Consider the following 19,932-nt stretch of genomic DNA (forward strand, 5'->3'; position numbering starts at 1 on the left):
GCCACAACACAGTCTACTAGCGACGCAGGGAATCAAATTAGCGAGGAATTACGCCGAGTCCTGCATCCCACAACATTCGCGACTCTATCATTAAATACATAAATATATAATCTCTCTCCACTCACTAATTGGCCCCTCAATTAGGACAGCAATTCACCAGAAAAAAACTAATTAATTTCCTCACCCCGTCCAAAGTGTTTCTCACATTCCCCCCCCCCAATCACCACTCCCCCATCACCCCCCATCACCCCCTCTCTATACCCTCTCATTCACCCACCCACTCACCCACCAATAAACCAACCATACCCACTCAGTCACCCAACTGAACTACTCATTCTCTCACTCACCCGGTCACGACTTCACAAACCCACCCACTGACGTTACCCTCTAACCCACGCACCCACCCACTGACTCGCATGGAATGGAGGGGAGGGATTTTTCGCTCAACGCAAACGCAGAGGTGGCCCCACAAATCAGAGGCGGCATTACCCTGTCACGTACCCTGCCACGTGCGAGTCCGTCACGGTGACATGTCCTCCCCGTAGGGGGGGATGGGGGGTATTTCTGGAAAGTAAATCATCTCGGTTTCATCATATAAACGCACGGCAGCAGCAGCAGCACCCATCATCACCTGCGGCAGGGAGGTTCCGCACCTGGGGAGGAATGCGGAGGTCACTCGGGGGCAGAGCTGGACGGTACTCAAGGTCGAGCTCATGGGGTCTATTCGGCGCCCCCCCCCCCACGCCTGCGAGCGCATAGATGATAACTCGGTCACTCGTGCACTCACTCGCAGCAGCAGTAGCGAGCATTGGTGCCTGTACTGTGCTGATGAGTTCTAATAAGGATGAGGCTGGCACACGGTTTGTCTATCGCTGCATCCTTGCTGTTGTTGCTGCTGTCAGTCGGTCACATTTGCTAAAATAAAAATTTCCCAACGTCGGCACGTGGTTGGAACCGTTGGACCAACTTTGGCATCTCTCAGCGATTGAGATATGTAATAGGGACGACGCTGTTTATAAAACTAACATATTATTACAGCATGGTCCTAGTTCCATAATCTTTGTGTTACAGTGCGTCTCACCTGGCGAGGGATGGAGCGACAGGTAAAAAGGGGGTGGTGGGGGTGCAGCTACATCATCACGAGGCACCACGCCGCCCCCTGGCGTCAAACATAACCACGACCACTTCCACAACAACTTCAACTACCACACCATCACATCCACCAGCTACCCACCTACATACCCACTCACCAACCCACCTACCCAGCCACCGACTCACCTACCCAGCTTCCCACCCCGCCAACCACCTACCCAGTTGCTCAACCTACAACCCACTTAACAAGTCACTGTCTTAAATTTCGATTTAAAGCTTTCGTGACTGCAGGGATTCATCTTCTTGGTTCTTTCGGTAAAGTCACGTAGAATGGAAATAATAAAATAAAAAGAAAACATAATAACGTCGTGAGAATTATTGTTTAATTTTTTTTTATTATTTCCATTCTACGTGACTTTACCGAAAGAACCAAGAAGTCACTGTCTGCCACCCAGCTACCCACCCACCCAGTTACCCAGCCTGCCACCCAACTACCCAGTCACCGAGTGTGCCGCTCAGCCACTCACCTGTAACCCGGTCTGCCTGCCATTCATTCACCCACTCACCCACCCACGTATCTAGCCAACCAGCCTGCCAAGCTAAAGGAATGTCGCCGTTGATGAGTGAGCGATGCCCTCCCCGACGCAAACACCATGGTCGCAAATAAACCACGAACGGCCATGTGTGGAAATGACGTAGTGTTTATACATAGATAGTGCGCACGTGGACATCAACTCCAGAGGAGATACAGCGGGAGTACGACGATAATACTGAATTGCAAACAACACTTCAGCTAGTGGTCAAACCGTTAAAACACGTGCTTTAGTAAAAAACAAAATCATGATTAATATAACCGTACGTATAAAAAAAATGCTACGATGTGGAATGTATTAAATACTGTGGTTTTTAAACAAAATCACATCAACACAAGTTCATAATTGCCACGAGGTGGTGGCGTGCTGTGCAGTGACTGAAATGTAGCTGACGGTGTGTGTCAAATAATTAAGACGAACAGCAATACGAATTAACATCGTCATTAGTAGGCACGTAACGATTTTCCCTCTCCACAGTTGTCTAATTTGTGACAATTACACTTGCCCAATTCCTTTAAAACCTTTGTATAACCGTAAATTTGGAGTTGCATGCTCTCTCTCCCCGTAGTCGTGTGGATTTTCTCCGGGTCCTCTGGCTTTTCCCTCCACATTTAGAATCAACACCACGCATTTGGAGTATTTAGTCGCTATAAATTTCCACGAGATAAGCCACTTCGTTGAGCTATCATTTGTTCCCAGGTAACTTCCGAAAAACAGCTATTTCGGTCAGTGGAGCCTTATCTGATAAATGACAAAAATAGTAATAATCTATCGTGGCCGACAAGTGTTCGTGTAATTATCAGCGACACACGTGGCCTGTGATCACATGTCGTGGGCGTCGAGGAGGCGCCGTGCCCTAAACGTCATCTGTCCCTTCTGTATGCCGGGATAGAGGGTTTCCCCCTTGCTCATACATGTGGATTTTCTTCTGGTGCTCCGGTGTCCTCCCAACACGTATAAACACTCATGCATTGGCTGAAAACACCTTCATATATAGAGATCGCAGAGCTTGGGAAATTTTTGGCAGCGCCAGCTCACCAACTGGCTGCTACCGTCCACTTTGTCTGTGGTTCCTCGGCGATTGTGAGAGATTTAATTTGCATGAACGCAAACATATACATTATATTATTATTGCTACACGTGATATTCCATGAGTGCATTGTGAATGAATTACGGGTTTAAATCCGTGTAGTACAATAGAACCCCTCTTCTTAACGAGCACCCCTGTTAACGACCCATATAGCCCCATGTGTAGTGTATAGTAGTGTAGTATATAGTGTAGTTTATAGTAGTGTAGTTTAAGTGCCTCCATAGAGCCCAATGTGTTCGCTTACCGACCATTCCCCTGTTAACGATGGGCTGTTGTAGGTACAGTAAATATTAATTAATACATTGATTAACCAACATTTATTTTAATACTATGTGTTTGATGTTAGCATCTTCATGTATTAATATCCATTGTTGAAATGTTATAAAGTACGTTTTTTGTGCAGAAAAAGGGTAACGATCGATGCTATCGCAACGAATTAAGCCTATTTCCTATACTCGCTTAATGACAAAATCACTTAACGACCGGTTTTGTGGAACCAATTAGCGTCGTCGAGAGGTGGTAATTCTGTTCATGGATCGTTACGTGCCTAACTGCAACACCGTCCTGAAACACCAACAGCATTAAACGTACAGGTTCAATTCCTATATGAAAAAGAGTATAAAATGACCACACACACACACAAACACGAGTTATTCTGCCTTCGGATCTACTGTTATTCTCACCATGTACTGGGTTTCTCATCAGGATTTGTTCTCAACTACATTCTGATTATTCTCGTCACAAAATGAATCTGGAAGGTCTTCGAAACCGATTTAAAAAAACCCCGATTATAAAAGTGGTGTTTTAACCTGCCCCGATCAAGACCAAAACGAACGTTTATCCCGCCCGTATTTTTTTTGCATTCCGGACTGGCGCAGTGAACGAGAAGCAGACGGTGCATTGTTTGCGACAAAACCTTTCGAGCAGAGGGTCGTCTCCCGATTCCTGTCAGAAACCCATCGACTGGGCACTGCCATCCTTTATTCCACCCTAACCCCGAATGGCACGTGACAATTCCAGCAGAGCATTTACTTGGCACAGGTCAACCCTGGGCAACTCGAGTATGGGACGGGCAGGTGCTAAGCCTCGGCCCATCCGTCATCCGTCTGTGTCTCATCATCGCTTGCGTTTGGTCCGATTTCTATTTACTTGTTTTTGCCCCAATTGATATTTTGGGGCGTCACGGTAGCGAAGGGATGTTATCTCCCTCGCATGGTATGCAGGAAAGCGTGGGTTCGATCCCAGACCCTGGCGATACGTGTTCTCTCTCCTTGTGGTGGTCGTAGTGTGGATTTGTTCTCTGGGTTACTCCCGTTTTGACCTATTCCATATTTAGAAACGTGCGTTTAGATTATATGACTTATACATTCCCACGTGTGACGATGATGATATAAGCCACTTTGATGATCACGTGTGGTCAGGTTGCTTCTGAAAACGTGTTCATAGCTCACTGGGCTTCATCTGGTGAAGTAAAATGGTTTAGCTTTTGCTCCAATTTTTTATTGGGCCAATAGTTCTGACGATATTGCTTTTGTTATTTTGGTGACCCAGGTGAAGTCACTCTTGCAAATTAAGACCACTGTCATCTCTCAAGTTCTCACCAGGTCAAAACAAATTCAACTCGACGGTCGACTGGTGTTAACGAGGGGGTCGTCCGGTCGCCCGCCGCCGTTGCTCGGCAGCGCCGGTGAGGGTGGAGCGAGCGTGGCCCCAATTTTAAGGGGCCCTTGCTGCTGCCGCCGCCGTCGATAGGCCGCGACGATGGAAACCGTGACGGGAGCAGACAACAGGAGAAGCAGCGCGCACAGAAAGTACAGAGACGGACACTCACGTCCGCACCTAGTTTAGCGCCGCATTCCTATGTTCGCTAACACCATCGACTCCGGACGTAAACGATTCCCTCGCTAGGGTTAGGGCTCTAGTCTGGGTTCGGGCTCATGCCGGGGTTAGGGTGAGAGTTAGGGTTCTTGCTTGGGTTAGAGACAATCCCTCATGCCCACAGCCCTCACCCGCCCGTCTGCCCGATCGCTCGTCTACCACGTGCTCCCCGAGGGCCCAGCCCTGTCGGGTGGTAGTGTGGGATAGGCAGGAGGGGGTCCCCTGGTCCCCTTGGAGCGCAGAGGAGGTGGGCGGGGAAGGAGCGTGGGGAAGGGGGCGAGCGACGTGTGGTGAGGTGAACGTCGCAAGTGAAACGTGAACAAAAAGTGAAGAGTGGACCGAGTGATGCGACAGAGGAGGGGCTAGTGTTAGAGTTAGATTCAGAGCTAGGGCTTAGGCCTGGTTGGCTAGTTTATTGTATGGATATGGGTAGGGCTAATGTTTGGTTGGCCAGAGTGTTAGCTAGAAGTACAATTCAAGTCCGTTTGGCTCGCTGGTTAGGCTCACGGCTTGAGCTAGCATCTGGCTGACCTCTAACACTTTACCCCTCTCTCTCGCTCTCTCTCCCCCTCCTCCATCATTATCATCAACCATCACCGATCCGCTCCACGATCCACTCGTCAACCCGTCCGTCGTCCGTTCCCCAGCGGGCGAGCGGCCCTCAGCACTCGGTGGCGGCGCGGGCGGGCCCCAGCTGGCTCAGTGCCAGCATCAGCACGTCCTTCCTCTCTTTGTGGAAGCGCAGCTCCCGGCCGGCGAGGCGCGCCCCCTCCAGCTCGCGCCCGGCCGCCTCCAGCTCGCGAGCCACGCAGCCCGGGCGCTCGCGCTCCTTCGACACCCAGTCGAGCGCCATCTGACTGCGCAGCTCCTCGTCCAGCGAGCGGTCAGAGTAGTGCGCCAGCACCTCCTGGACCGTGGGGGGGGGGGGGGGAGAGAGAGAGGGAACCGCGTTGAGTGGAGTAGGTGATGATTAAGCGGGTGAGTGGGGCGGAGAAGGTGAGTTTGGAGGGGGGGGTGTAGGTAGGCGAGTGTGTGAGTGGGTAGTGTGGGGAGCGGTAGTGAAGCGGTTAGCATGATGCGCTGTGAACCTGGCGACCCAAGTATGATTCCCACTCACGGTTAACACCAGTGGTGATTATCTGAACTGGGCCTGGGCCTCTTCCCCTAGGTCGACTCAGCCTCAAATGAGTACCTGCTGCGGTATGTAAACATCGTCACTGGGAAGACAAAGGCAGTTGGGCGTGGTGCCAGCCACCCACCCCCTTCGTGTGCTGTGCTGGCCTTCATAGGTGCTCGCTAACTGTACTTGCCCCAACAGTCTGTTGAGGTTATACGGGGGATCTTTGTCTTTGAGTGGTCGAGTGGGTGAGCAAGATGATAGGTGCACAAGTGAGTAGGCAACGTGGTGGGGGTGGTGGGGCTGAGAGTGAGGGAGTAGGTCGTGTACGTGAGTGTATGGGGGATGGATATGGAAGAGAGGTAGGTGAATTGGATGGGTGAGTAGGTGAGGGGGTGGGCGAGTGGATGGGGTGAGCAGCTAAGCAGGCTTGAGCCTGGTTAGCAGTAGGGTGGGCCGAAGGCCGGGGCGGCGAGGTGACGGAGTAGATGGTCACAATAACTCATGGCACACAATATCATAATCAGTCACACCCACGGAATGATGCGTGTGAGATTTGATTGTGATCGAGTAATCGATGCAGTGTTACATGCCTGCTGTGAATGGCATTCAGTGTCACAGGTGTCCAGGTGAGTATAGGGGGAGCGGTGGCACAGTGGTTAGCGTGCTGAGCTACGGGCCCAGAGACTCGAGTTCGAATCGGCTCACGACCAATAACAGTGACGAATATCAACTAGCCCTGGGCCTCTCCCCTAGGGTGACTCAGTCGTAAGTGGGTATCTGATACGATGTGTAAAACATCAGCAGTGGGGAGACAAAGGCAGCTGGGCGCAGTGTTGGCCACCCACCCGCTCGTGTGTGTCGTGCCGGCCTTCATAGGTACTACTCGCTAGCAGCACTGACTTTCAATGTAGATTTTTAAAAATCTAATTTCTTTAGAACTGCTTTTTTGTTTAGTTTATTGTCCTTCCCCTGCACCTCCGATTAGGACGGTTGGCTACATACGGTGTGAAAGAAGTTCAACATACATACATGGGTGCCACGGTGGCGAGATGTCAACTATCTCACCTGGTATAGAGGAGGTCGTGGGTTCAATCCCAACTCTGACTCTTGCATATTTGGGGTTTGCATGTTCTTACTCCCAGTGGTCACGTGGATTTTTCTCCAGGTCTTCCGGTTTTTGGCTGCTATACATTACCACATTATAAGCGACTTCATTGGGTAGTCATTTGTGGCCAGGGTGCTTATGAAAAGAACTACATACTATAGTTCAGTGGGCTTTACGTTGGTAAAATAAAAAAATGTGTTAAGTTTTAGTTTACATACATGCCTGCCAACAGTTTGTAGGGCTACATGAGGGACCTTTCTCTTTTCATGGGGGCGGGTGGAAGGATAGGGTTCGGGTGTGGTGGAGGAGAAGTTGGTTTACCTGGCGAGAGCACTGCCGCTCCCTCATGGCCTTGAGGCTGCCGTTCCAGTGCAGCAGCTGGAAGACTGTCATCAGCTCCTGTGTGTGTGTGCGCGTGTGTGTGCGCGTGCGTGCGTGTGTACGTGTGTATGTATGTGTGCGTGTGTGCGTGCGTGCGGGCAGGTATGCGTGCATGCGTGTGGTCAGGCATGCGTGCAGGCATGCAGGTGTGTATATATGTGTCCAGATGTGCAAAGATATGCAGATTAGCGTGTGTTTCATGAGAGTGTATGAGTGTGCGCGTGTACATTTGTTTGTGTGCGCATGTGTTTTTATGAGTGCGTTTATTTGTGTGTATATGCGTATGTGTGTGCACATTCATGTTTTTGTGACCGCTTGCATGTGTTTTTGCGAGCATGCGTGCCTGTGTATGCGCGTTTTCGTAAGCACGCGTGCGATTGTATTTTTGTGCGTGTGCATAAGTTTACGTGCGTGTGGTTTGTGTACGTGCACGCATACGTGCAAGCCGTGTGTTATTGTGTGCGTGCGCGCGTATTGTGTAGGTGTGAACATATGGCGAGCACACAGCATTTTCAAGTCACGTGACTTCATGATGCACTCCACTTCACACCACCACCAAACAAAGATAAAGATCCCCGTATAGCCGTAAGAGACTGTTGGGGCAAGTGCTGTTAGCGAACACCTATGAAGACCGGCACGGCACTCGAGGGGGTTGGTGGTCAGCACTACGCCCGATGTTTACACATCGCACCAGGTACTCATTTGAGGCTAAGTCGACCTAGGGGAGGCTAAGGACCGGTTCAGATCATCATCACCGGTGTTGGCCGTGAGCGGGAATCGAACTCGGGTCGCTGGGTTCATAGCGCAACGCGCTAACTGCTACACCACTGCTCCCACACACCACCACCACCACCGCTGCCGCTCAGGCGAAACACCAGTACCAAACAATCGCACGTCGACACCACGGCCCTCATTCTTCGTCACGGATCAGCTCAGGCTCGCTTGACTCTGGCTTGAGCGAGCCAGCCTCAAAGGCACGCTCTACTTGAACTGGCTCCCGGGCGGTCCCGGCCACGCTCACAAGATTTCCATAAGGCAAAGCCGGAGCCAAGCCACGGTTGTAGCCGTTTGAGATTGTTTATTTAGATTATTTGTATTTTTTGTGTGATTTGCTTTGCTTACCCTTCCTGTCTATACTTTGCCCTGCGACCGTGTTTTTACATCGTTTGCTCTCTTAACGTTCTGAGTCGCCCCTAACTAGACATCCGTGAAAAAGAGCTGCATAGCTGACTGGATTCCTCCAGTATGAACAAATATTCTGATTCTGATTCACTCGGACGAACTCCGATATGAGCGGGCGAGTGGCTCCAGCCCGAGCCGAGCCGCGGTCAAGAGGCCGAGCCAGATCCGAGCCATGCCCGGGAATGCTGCCCACCCCCGCACTACGAGTCTGGCGTCTCAGCGGAACCACAGCGCGGGCCGGGTACCTGGAACTCCAGCATGCTCTTGCCCTTGTTGGCCTCCAGCATGAAGCGGAAGGCCCCGATGCCCGTGTTGGGGTTGTCTGCCTCCTCGGGGTTTCCCTGCGTGGAGGGGGGGGGAAGTACCGAACAGGGGAACAAATAAGTATAACCCGTAAAAACAAAGTTTTTCACTATAAATCCTTTATATGCGTGGCAGCGAACTTAATATAAAGGATTTAAAAATATATTCGCCTGTGGAGGACGCGGGGATCGATCCCGCGACCTTTGGCATGGGAAGCGAGGGCGCTACCAACTGCGCTACTCCGCCACGGCCTGTGGAGGGGTTACGCTCTGGGCTCTTATACTGTGACGTTCAGCCAAAGCCATGAATGAGTTCTATTTGAATATATGTCAAATAATTTTTTTTTGCCTAAAAAGTGTAAAATTTTTGGAATTTTTTTTCACGAACATTAATTGTCTCGCACAACGAGTGCGAGACAATTAAAAAACGACCGAAAGATTTGCACGGTCGTAAGCAAGCAAGCACGCAAGCAAGCACGCAAGCAAGCAAGCGAACTTAATATAAAGGATTTAAAAAACGATACAGACGGGACAACATCAAAACTGACCCTGAATCGATTTGCTGAAACAACTCAGCGCCACTACACAGTTACGTTTGAGTGTGTCCCCTGGAGGATGGTGGACAATTACAGGCAATGGTCAAACCTACTCGTGCCTGTGACAACTATGCCCCATATCTTGCAGACAGAGAGGGTCCTTGCCCATACATACGTATCTGGTAGTTCATCAACATTGGTTCAAGCGAGCTTGGCTCTGTTGATGCGAAAATAAATGTCGAATCCGGTCCAGAGTTTTGCTCGTGTTGAAACCGAAGCCGCTGGAATTGTGTGCCGACAGCTCGTGTGGAAATGTATCGTAGCCAAATTCTCTAAACGCATGTTTCTAAATGTGGAGAGAAAAACCTTAGGACCCGGAGACAAATCCACGCGACCACAGGGAGTGAGAGAGAACAAGCAAACTCCAAATATACAGACGTCAGGGTCGGGATCGAACCCACGACCTCTTGTATACCAGGGGAGGCAGACAACATCTCGCCCCCGAGTCGCAGTACAGTGTTTTACACACTGCGCTTAGAACCCAGCAAACCCAGTTCAATTCCCTGCCACGGCTCACATCAGTGGCGAGTGATATCTAAACCGGTCGTGGGTTTTACCCTCCTCCCCCCAAACCCACACTGACCGGCACGGTGAAGTATGGTGAAACTACAACCCCCATGACCGACGCTGTGTGGGGAGGCTTTCATCCAGCAACGGATAGACATGGCTGCAAATGAAAATTGTTATGATGCTCACACCTGGTTTTATACGCATCATATGACTAAGATGAAGCGTTTTGAGTGTTACAAATGTAAACAAGAAATTACGATTCACGATTGGTTTCTCTCAGGTCAGATCGCCGTGTAAGGTTAACGTCGTTCAAGCCACGCAGCCTCCGCCACCCGGCACGGCCAAACAGATGCAGTTGTCGCGTGGGCAAACGTGCCGATTGATTTTTGTCTGTTTTAAACACGTAGGCTTTTGCGACCAATATCATCCATAATAGTTTTGTTTGGGTTAAATCGGGTAAATATGAATGTGTTGTTAAACCCATCACCACACCCGACACAGCCAATTAGTAAGGTTTTATCATGTAAACAGAATATGCCAATTCGTTACAAGTACAGCACACAATATTTACAATCTGAGTACGACGTTTCGCCAATAAATTAAATTAAAAGTGTGGATTTGCTCTCCAACACACCAGTGTGTTGTATTAGTAACGAATTGGCATGGTCTGTTTACGTGACAAAAACCTTAATAATTGGCTGCGTCAGGTGGTGGCGGGTTTAACAACACATTCATATTTATGTGATCTCACCCAAAAAAAATCTATATTATGGATGATTTTCGTCTTTCAGTAAAAAAACCAGGCAACATTGAAAAGCGAGCAAAAAAAATTGTTGACGATTTTGCAGGAGAGGTTTCGCCGGAGATTACAACCGGCGTCGCCAGGTGTTAGCAAAGAGCTCAGATCTCGAGTGAAATTTGACAGTTGGCGGTGTTTTAATGACAGCGCGGCGTCAGGAATCTCGTATTTCGGGTCGCCGTGGGATTAGACAGCTGTCCCAGGAGGCCGCTGTGGTCGCGGCTGTGTGTGTGTGTTTACTGCCGTCGTGACACCGCTGACGTCACACGACAGCTACGCGGCATGGCCAGGGGTCAACTCGGCCCACCGCTAAATCTTCGTCGTCAGCGTCATTCTGCTGGGGTCCAACATTGGAATAATTAACACTTCTAATAATAATAATGGTTACATTTGGGATTTATGCCATCATTCTCATAGCGCGAGGATATCGCCAAGGAAGAAGGCGCTGCTGTTTCACAAAGTTTGCCAGTGGTTTCACAGTAAGGGGCGACGTGTCATCCCAACTGAGTAATTTTCGGCATCTTTTTTATTTATTTTGGTGGCAACGTCGGCACACAAATGGCCTCCTGCCCATATTTGATAACGTCATGGTATCTTTGACACTAGTGGGAGGTCGGTGTCATTGTTACAGTCAGAATCATCAGTATCACCACCACCACCATTATCAGCAGTGTCAATTTCACCAATATCATATCACATCACTCGTATCAACAGAATCAACATCATCGGTTTCATCAGAATTGTCAGCAACGCACCATCAATGTGTATCAAGTGTCGCCAGCATCATCGACAGCATTGGTATCATCAGCGTCACCATCATCATGAGCCTTTGCATTGCCAGTATCACCGGCGCAATCGGCGTCGTCAAGTATCATTAGAATCGTCAGGTTCGACGTCATCGACATCGTCAGCTGTTGTCGCTGGGCGCTCACGTTGAAGGAGGCGAGGGCCTCGGCAACGCTGCTCTCGATGAACTCGGGGGAGATGCGGCGAGATGGGTGCTCGTTAAACACCGAGTTCATCAGCGCGATCTTAGCGGCGCTCCTCCGGGCCTCCGCCTTCGTCGGGCAGTACTGGGGGAGGGGGTGGCAGACGGGGTGAGGATCAGTGGGAAGAGGCAATTAAACCGAGGGGGGGCGGGGGTAAATGTAATTCGCATTCCGACCAACGCAAACGAGCACGTCTGTTGAGGAACGCATCGTGATGACGTGACAACATGCGAGCGACTCGGTGATTCGCTGGGTTCCCATTGAGAGGCAGGAGGAGCAGTTGTAACCGAGTGGCTCAGAGGTCTGATCACCGAGCCTGGCGCTGCCGAGATCCCTGGTTTGATGTAGGGGTTTAAATCAGGTGGGTTCTCGTCCGTACTGCATCGATGGTTTCAACCCGGTCAAAGATAACGATCTCATTGTCGCGAGATGAACACTTCTCTCCGTGGCACAGTGGGTGTGAATGTGGCGCCCTCTACCGTGTGGTGCTTCACGGGTCGCTGGATCTCGGCGATAGTTCTGCGATACCCGCTTCCACGTGAAGGGCCGCGCCGATCCGCTCGCCCCCCATCAGCCTTCTCTGGTAAACCGGATTCACTGCCTTGACAACGCGGATGGAGTTGCTCCGTGTGTGCCACGGTAGCGAGATGTTAACTACCTCGCTCGGTATACGGGAAGCATGGGTTTGAACCCAACCCTGACGCCTGTATATTTGGCATTTACTTGTCTCTCTATCTCCGTGGTCGCGTGGATTTTTCTCCGGGTCTTCCGGTTTTTCCCCTCCACATTTAGAAATCAACATGCGTTGTGAGTATTTGGCTGCTATAAATTTCCACACGATGATAAGCCACTTCGCTGGGCTATTGTGGCCAGGTCTCTTTTGAAAAAGAGCTACATAGCTTAGTAGGCCTGACCTGTTAAAATAAACAGTTTAGTTTAGCATCCAAGGTCTGACAATCGGGTGCAGTCCAGTTCATTTGGGCATGGGTCATCACCATTATATAATGATTTTGTTTGTCGCCTGCACACATGTTTCATGGCGCTTCGTATTATCTTGAGCTGGAGAAATTGCTTGAATTTGGTCGCTTCTGAAAAAAAACGACACAGCTCAAGTGGGCCTTACCTGCTTAAAAATACAAAACTAGTTTAAATCTGCGCACGATCTGCCCGTCCGCCACCCCCACCTGGAAGCTGCCGAAGCACGCCCCCCCAGGCAGCGTGACGTAGCACACGTAGGGGGGGCTGTTGGAAGGCACGGACTCGTAGACGACGAGGGCCCCGTTCTTCAGCTCCGCTCCGCGCGCGGCCTTCATCTGCCAGAACTCCTGCAGCGCCTCCACCACGTTCACTGTGGGGGCGACACGACGACCCGCCCCGTGAAGCCTTCTGAGGATCACTCGTGGTCGGCCGACGACGCGACGATCCGCCCGTTAGCCGAGATCCTCGCGAGCGTCGAATCGCACACGGAATACAACGGGATGGTTTGTCGATGGTTAAACCTTGTTTGTAGTGGGTTCACACAAGCCCTCGTGTCTATGCCCCCCCCCTCCCCCTTCTTCACCAACCTACACTGACTGCCACGGCCCAGGACGATGACACAAATTCTATGGCATGTGCCGTGGCAGGTACTGCAAGACCCGACCATGCCCGTCCAGTGCCCTCCAAGCTGCATTGGCTTCCGGTTGCTGAACGAATACGTTGTAAGGTCGCACTCATTACACACAAAGCGCTCGCCACAAATGAACCACAATACTTTGATCTTGTCAAACAGCATAAACCATCACGCAAACTCTGATCATCCTTGCAGTGGCATGTGGCTAACCATCGAACAAAGACAGTCACTGCATCGCGTGTTTTAGGATGCACTTCTGCAGCCATCTGGAATGCTCTTCCTTCCGATATTAGGAAGCCACTGGAGCTATGCACTTTTAAATCATCTAGATTGAAAACTAATTTCTTCAGAACTGATTTTTGTAGTTTGTTGTCCTTCCCCCGCATCTCCGATTAGCGTAGTTGGCTACGTACGGTGTGAAATAAGTTCAACATAAATACATACAAATCCCTGAAATCCGCACGGTTTCAGGAGGCCCTTATCCAGCAGTGGATTGACAACAGGGGCATGTAAACGTATGCTAATATTATAATTGTTTTTATTGCAAGATTTTGACAAAAGATGACTTCGAAATATCTGCAAAGTGCAAAAAGGCACAAAGGGAACTTGAGGCTGGCAGACAAGAGTCTCCTCAAGAGCTCCCTGTACCACTCCTCCCCCGTCCTGCACCCGGTGATGTTTTAAATTACAGAGGAAAACTGCGCCTCCCGGGGTGGAGGGGACTCGCTTGGCTCTCAGCGCACCCATAACTCCACGCACGTTTCTGGCCTTGACAGATTCGAGGGGGGGGGCGGGAGGATTGGTGGTGGGGTGGGGCTCCGGGGTGTACACCACAGGCAATTATGGTGCGCCCCCTTCCCAACGCAGGGGTTAATGTGGCTGGCAATTATTTTTAACATTTTTAGTCGTAGTCTTAGCCCAGTCGGTGGTAAGCCATGGACATTCAATCAAGTCGTGGTGTGTGTGAATCATTCTGTTTGTCTAGTTGAGTATAGCGGTCAAACAAGTAGACCACCAGTTATGAAATGTTGCTGTGAGGCAGTCAGCCATCCCGCGAACTAAGTAAATCGTTGCATGTCTATTAATAGCCAATTATCATGGTCTGGTCTTCCTCGGTGCAACTGCAGTATCTGGCGTTATTAATTTATCTTTCGTCTGTGTAGTCATTCCGACTAGTTCGTTTCGTCCCATCACAGTCAGAGCCACCATCACGCTTGACGGTTTGCATCCAATGAAAGCCATCGCTGACGTAAAGCGAAGACGCAATTACTTGGCAAATATTTTTCAACACCGATTTCGTGCACCAAAATTATCACGGCCACAGCCCCATCGCCCCGCTGTCTAATCTCACCGGCCTGGCACCGCGCGCCTATCGCATGTGGGGGTGGCTGTAAAATACGGCGCTATCTGTCTCGGCAACCAGGCATGGGGTGGTGGTGGAATGCGGCGTTCCTGTTTTTCAAGGGTTTTCTGGGTTTCTGCCCAGCTTCTTCTCCTCCTCTCTCTCCCGTTCCTCCCACACGGCTCCACTCTTCGCCGCTGCCTTCGAACTCCCCCGCCTGGCGCGCGAGCCGCTGGTGTTTAATAAGATAACGTCAGTTGTTTGTCTGAGAAATCCTCACCGAGTCCCCGGGCTTGCTTTCAAGAAGAGTCCTGCGCGGTGAGGTATGGCCAATTCCAATAGTGAGCACATGACCCTCCCGACAAAGAGTCTTGAGACTCAGTGAGGCTATCCTGGATTAATAAAGGACAAGGGGCTTTGAGCAGCTGGCTTCATGTGGGGGGTGGGGAAGTGGAGCACCTGGCGAAACCCATCCAACGCACACAAAATTGCACCGATAGATTCAAGAATCCACTATTGTAGTGTGATGGATGCTCTGAAGGTGGTGTACCTGGAGAACACCCACCGCACGTAAGAGGGCACGGACAGTTGTAGCCATTGCCACGTGAGTAATGCAAGGCTCCTTTAGCCAGTGACGATTGACACCGCAATGCACAAGCACGCCAAGAGGTCTCTTACAGCGCTGTCAGATTTGCACTTTCTGAACTATCTCTTGTTTGCACTGTCTCGTTTGTGCCGTCTCAAAATGCACTGCCTCATTTGTGGTGGCCGTGCCATGTCTGTGGTGGCCATCACTACCGTGACCCAACACCGGAGGAGCGGTGGTCACCGTGATAAGACACCAAGCGCCCCTGCCACACTTAGAACGCAAGACAATCACGGAGATGCTATGTTTTACAGGTATAGTCTGCCAATAGGGACCGATGCTGCTACATGCAATTCCACGTTTTCTAAGGACATCCCGGGATCTTTTAACATCCTCCGCGTAGCAGACGCAGCGCATTTCACACGGTTAATAAACCCGCAGTATTAACCGGGGCGGCCCTTCGGGGTCAGTCTACAAACCTCTGCAACGAGCGGCGAGCGCCCTACCGCCAGGCCGCTCCGCCACTGCGTCGCTGCTCCGAAGAGCGATATGCGCTGCTCGTCGTCTGGAGATGGAGCACGAGAATGGCTGCCAGGAGGCAGTCTGGAGGTGTGCCAAGAACCCCTGACAAAGCAAGCGGCAGGTTTGGCGGGTGTGCTGCTGCTTCAGCAACCAGCAGCAGCAGCCCTCCGGGGGGGGGGGGGGCAGTTGTGACCGTTAAGTTTGAGGGGGCCGGCAACTCGCGGGGGGAGTGGGGGGGGCGCTGGAGGAGGGAGGGGAGTGGATGGAAACTCCGTGCCAAGTTCTCACGCAGACTTACGGCTCGTTCCTTTACACGACGAGACCACAATGCCATGGCATCCGGGCGTAGGAAGGGGCCGTTATTGTTTTTTGATGTACACAGCCTCGTGTTAATTTGGGGGCCCTTCAAAGGCTCATGCGTCCAGTTCTGTACATTCGGGTTTTTTAAAATGAAAATACAGCCGCGCAGTTTGGAGCACGCTTGTAATCCAGCACTTTGCTTGTAATCCCGCACTTTGCTGGATTACAAGCGGGAAATGGGCACTATTTAATCCAGTGTTCGTCACTAATTTTCAGAGGGGGGCCACTTTCGCCAAAAAGACATCAGTGTGAGAACCGCCACACATTTTAAACGATTGGGTTTGACAGCATGATGGGGCGTTTCACACATCAGGGGCCGCATTAAGGCCACCAGGGGCTGCCAGTGGCCCGCGGGCTTTGCAATGAACACTGATTTAATATATCTGCATGGAGTTTTGTGTAATATCCGCTCATATGTTTGATGGGTTTTCTCTCGCTACTCCCTGCCACGCGAAGCCAAACTCCCATTAACGGAATTATTCAACATCGCAATGGAGTAAGAACCATCGTGAAAAAAAAGTGAGACTCAAGTGAGGATTTTTTGGGAGGAACTAAAAGAGCATTGTTATTATATTTTATTGTACTCGTTGGTGTCATCCCATCGCAGCAAGAAGTATGGTCAAACAGCCCTCACGACCCGCACAGCATGGAAAGGCCCGCACCCAGCAGTGGGATGAAAACAGGGAATGCGCATGCATGCTATCATTATTATTTTCACCATCACCTACACATTAAAAGAACACCAGTTTTTATATTATTCCGGGTCTCGACTTTTTTGGCAGAGGAGCAGGGCGTGTGAGATTATGAGAACGCGCGCAGCAGGCTTGCGGTCGTGACGGTGAGCGATGTCTCGCGGTGGCAGGGCACTCTCAAGCCAGGGCGACGCTGGGGGACAATGAGCACGTAACAATCGCGGTATAATTAACGGCTCATCACCTCGCCACTCTCCCAGGGAGACTCCCACGACACCCTACCGTGACCGCACTGCCCGGCAACAACACGAGCGCGACGCTCGTAATGAGGATAATAGATCGCGTTCACGCGACGCCTTTCACCTCCAACCACTGCTGGATGAATGGATGAAGGCCTCCCCGCGTTTGTTTGTTCTGAGAAGTGTCGGTATGGCATACCACTGTATACCCCGGTACATTGAGACCAGAGGTAGGAATCGCGTCTGTGACAGATTTCCAACCTCCGATAAATTGTGGCCACCACTGAGTTGACAGCCTCTGCACCTCACCAGCATCCAAAATCGCAAGGTTTATGACTTGTATCTGCACACCGCTTCAACGAGGCGTATTTGTGATTATTATTATCACTGGAGAACTTCATCGGTTTTTACCGAGTGCCGTAAAGCAGTCCAGCCATCATCATCACCACCACCACCATAAAAGTGGAACAGGACAAGTCCGCACGTTGCTGTACTGCGGTTTCTTGGCGAGGCAGGATATGGCATCTCCTCGACGCCTACGGGAAAGGAATTTCGAAACATGTGTGCGGTCCACCAACCCCCGCCGTCTCAGCAGTGGTGGATTGCAAAGCGTGCGTAGCCATCACCGCCCGGCAAACAACAACGTACGGCACAAAAGAGGTGGACGAGAAAATGTGGCGGTGCTTTTGTAAATCTTAACTCAATCGTGCAAGGAAGCATAGCGATGTGCATCATGAAGACGGTGCGAAACCAGCGCATATTACCTGTTATGACGTTTGCATCAGAAATATGAATAAAATGGAACAAAAGGGTGTCTGACTTGGATAGACACCTCATGTATAATACGTGCGTGAAGGGTGCAAACTAAACATTCTAATAAGTTATTTACAATTGAACGACTCCTGATTCATGAATTTCCTGTTACACTGAAGCCACCACGAGTTTGACGACAAACCCTCAATATTTACCGGTTGCACGACAGAGTTTGGATATGCATCACAGTCAATGCACTCCGGTTAATGTAGAGGCATAGAGTCATAGATGGAGAGAATAAAAGAGGGGACACTGAGCAACCTGTAAATCTTAAAGGATTAGAATGTCATTTTCAGCAGTTGTGCTTTTACATCCGAAGCAACCAATTGAGAGGCTGTGATTCCCATAAAACTGAATTTTCAATTTCCCATGTGCATAATGATCGGCACCCTAATGCACGTGTGTGTTGTATAGGCATGTGGTTTATGTTGTGTTTTTGGTGGGTCAAAAATTGCAATCCATTACCGTGTCTATTTCAGACCTCGTGTGTGTCCCTGCTGGTTTTCCTTGTAAAGCTGACTTAAGTGTCTCACCATCGCCCTACATATACTGTATGTCAATGCAGCAGCAGTAAACATTTTAAAGGATGCAATGATTTATGAGAGTTGTAAATTGTGTTATTTTTGTGACCAGACACCAATACCAATTTGTGACCCCATATAAAAGGCCCGCTTGTGACCAAAGCTCGGAACATAAGCAAATATGAGTCTGGAAAGTACAGTCTTTGGACTGGTCATCACGATGTACAAAACACGTTGTCCTGGGGATACATTGTTGTAGTGTACTTCCGTGGGACGATGTCTACATGTTGTTCCCCTGATTCACCTACACCGGGCCACTGGTGATGAAACATGGTCAAATAACCCCCTGCGACCCGCACCGCTTTAGGAGGTCATTATCAAGTAGTGGACTGACGAAGGGGAGTTGGGAACGATGGGAATCAGGGGTTTCTATGGGAATCAGGGATTCTCTCTATGCCGAGGGGACTCTGGGATTAGCTATGAGATACAAGAGGTTATATATGGATCATTTATATCTATAATACTCAAGGCTCATCTATGAGCCTCTCAATGGCACCACGAGTTCTCTATAGACCCAGGGATTCTCTGAGTTCCAGGGGATGTCTATGGGACCCAGGGCTTGGCCATGTTTCTCATGGGGTTTTCTACGGAGACCAGGAGGCCCTCAGAGGGGCCCAAGACCCCGCTCACCTCGTCCGTAGCCATGCGTGTGCTTGGCAAAGCTCTTCACCACGGCGTCCACGGCCTCCCTGAGGACGGCGCGGGCCGCCTGCTGCTGCTGCTGCTCGGGCCCCGCGGAGCCCGAGGAGACCCCGGGGCCCCCGGGGCCGAGCTCGCCCGCCTTGGGCTGCACCCGGGCCGGGGAGCCGCTAGGCGAGGCCGAGGCGTCGCGAGCGCGGACGGGTCCTAGGCCCGACGACTTCATTGTCTCTCGGTTTTCGTGTCTTTCTCTCTCCCTCAAGTCTCAATCAATTCCCCCTCGTCAGCAAAACAAGAGTAATGCTATAAACTATCCCTCTCGTATTAACTGAGTATTCCTTAATTTCCCTTTGAGGCGTCCCTTCAATCTCCCTTACATTGATGTAGGGTACAGTATATTGTATATTCAGTCTCGCTTAATTATTTCTAAAACCTCTCCAGGACCAACCTCAACGTTTATTATGTATCCCTCAAGTCCGTCTTGGGCATCCCTTGAAGTGTTTTTATCTTTAAGTCTCCCGGGTAGTTCGTAGTCGTCCCCGAAGTCTAAAACTTGGATGTCGAGTCAGTCCTCGGCAGGTCGAGTTCTCCACCAAGTCCCGCTGCGGTTTCTCGAAGCCGCCCCCCCCCTCTCTGCGCCCCCCCCCCCGCTCTGCGCCCCCCCCCCCTCTGCGTCTCCCCCCCCCTCTGCGTCTCCCCCCCCCCTCTGCGTCACCCCCCCCTCTGCGTCTCCCCCCCCCCTCTGCGTCTCCCCCCCCCCCCTCTGCGTCTCCCCCCCCCCTCTGCGTCCCCCCCCCCCTCTGCGTCTCCCCCCCCTCTGCGTCTCCCCCCCCCTCTGCGTCTCCCCCCCCCCCCTCTGCGTCTCCCCCCCCCCTCTCTGCGTCCCCACCCCCCCCCCTCTGCGTCCCC

At 50.9% G+C, this 19,932-nt stretch overlaps 1 protein-coding gene across 1 annotated transcript; it reads right to left on the reverse strand.

Annotated features, from left to right (window-relative positions):
* Positions 1–1,777: 1,777 nt before the first annotated feature.
* On the reverse strand, positions 1,778–19,672 carry LIX1L (limb and CNS expressed 1 like). The gene is made up of 6 exons (XM_078861992.1): positions 19,015–19,672; positions 12,822–12,985; positions 11,581–11,721; positions 8,687–8,782; positions 7,200–7,277; positions 1,778–5,560 (listed from the first exon to the last, which is right to left on the reverse strand). Exons 1-6 carry the CDS (start codon positions 19,247–19,249, stop codon positions 5,315–5,317), a joined length of 960 nt encoding a protein of 319 aa, XP_078718118.1. The 5' UTR covers positions 19,250–19,672; the 3' UTR covers positions 1,778–5,314.
* Positions 19,673–19,932: the final 260 nt, after the last annotated feature.

This window comes from Lampetra fluviatilis, chromosome 13 (assembly GCF_964198595.1).
Source record: "Lampetra fluviatilis chromosome 13, kcLamFluv1.1, whole genome shotgun sequence".
Taxonomy (NCBI): domain Eukaryota; kingdom Metazoa; phylum Chordata; class Hyperoartia; order Petromyzontiformes; family Petromyzontidae; genus Lampetra; species Lampetra fluviatilis.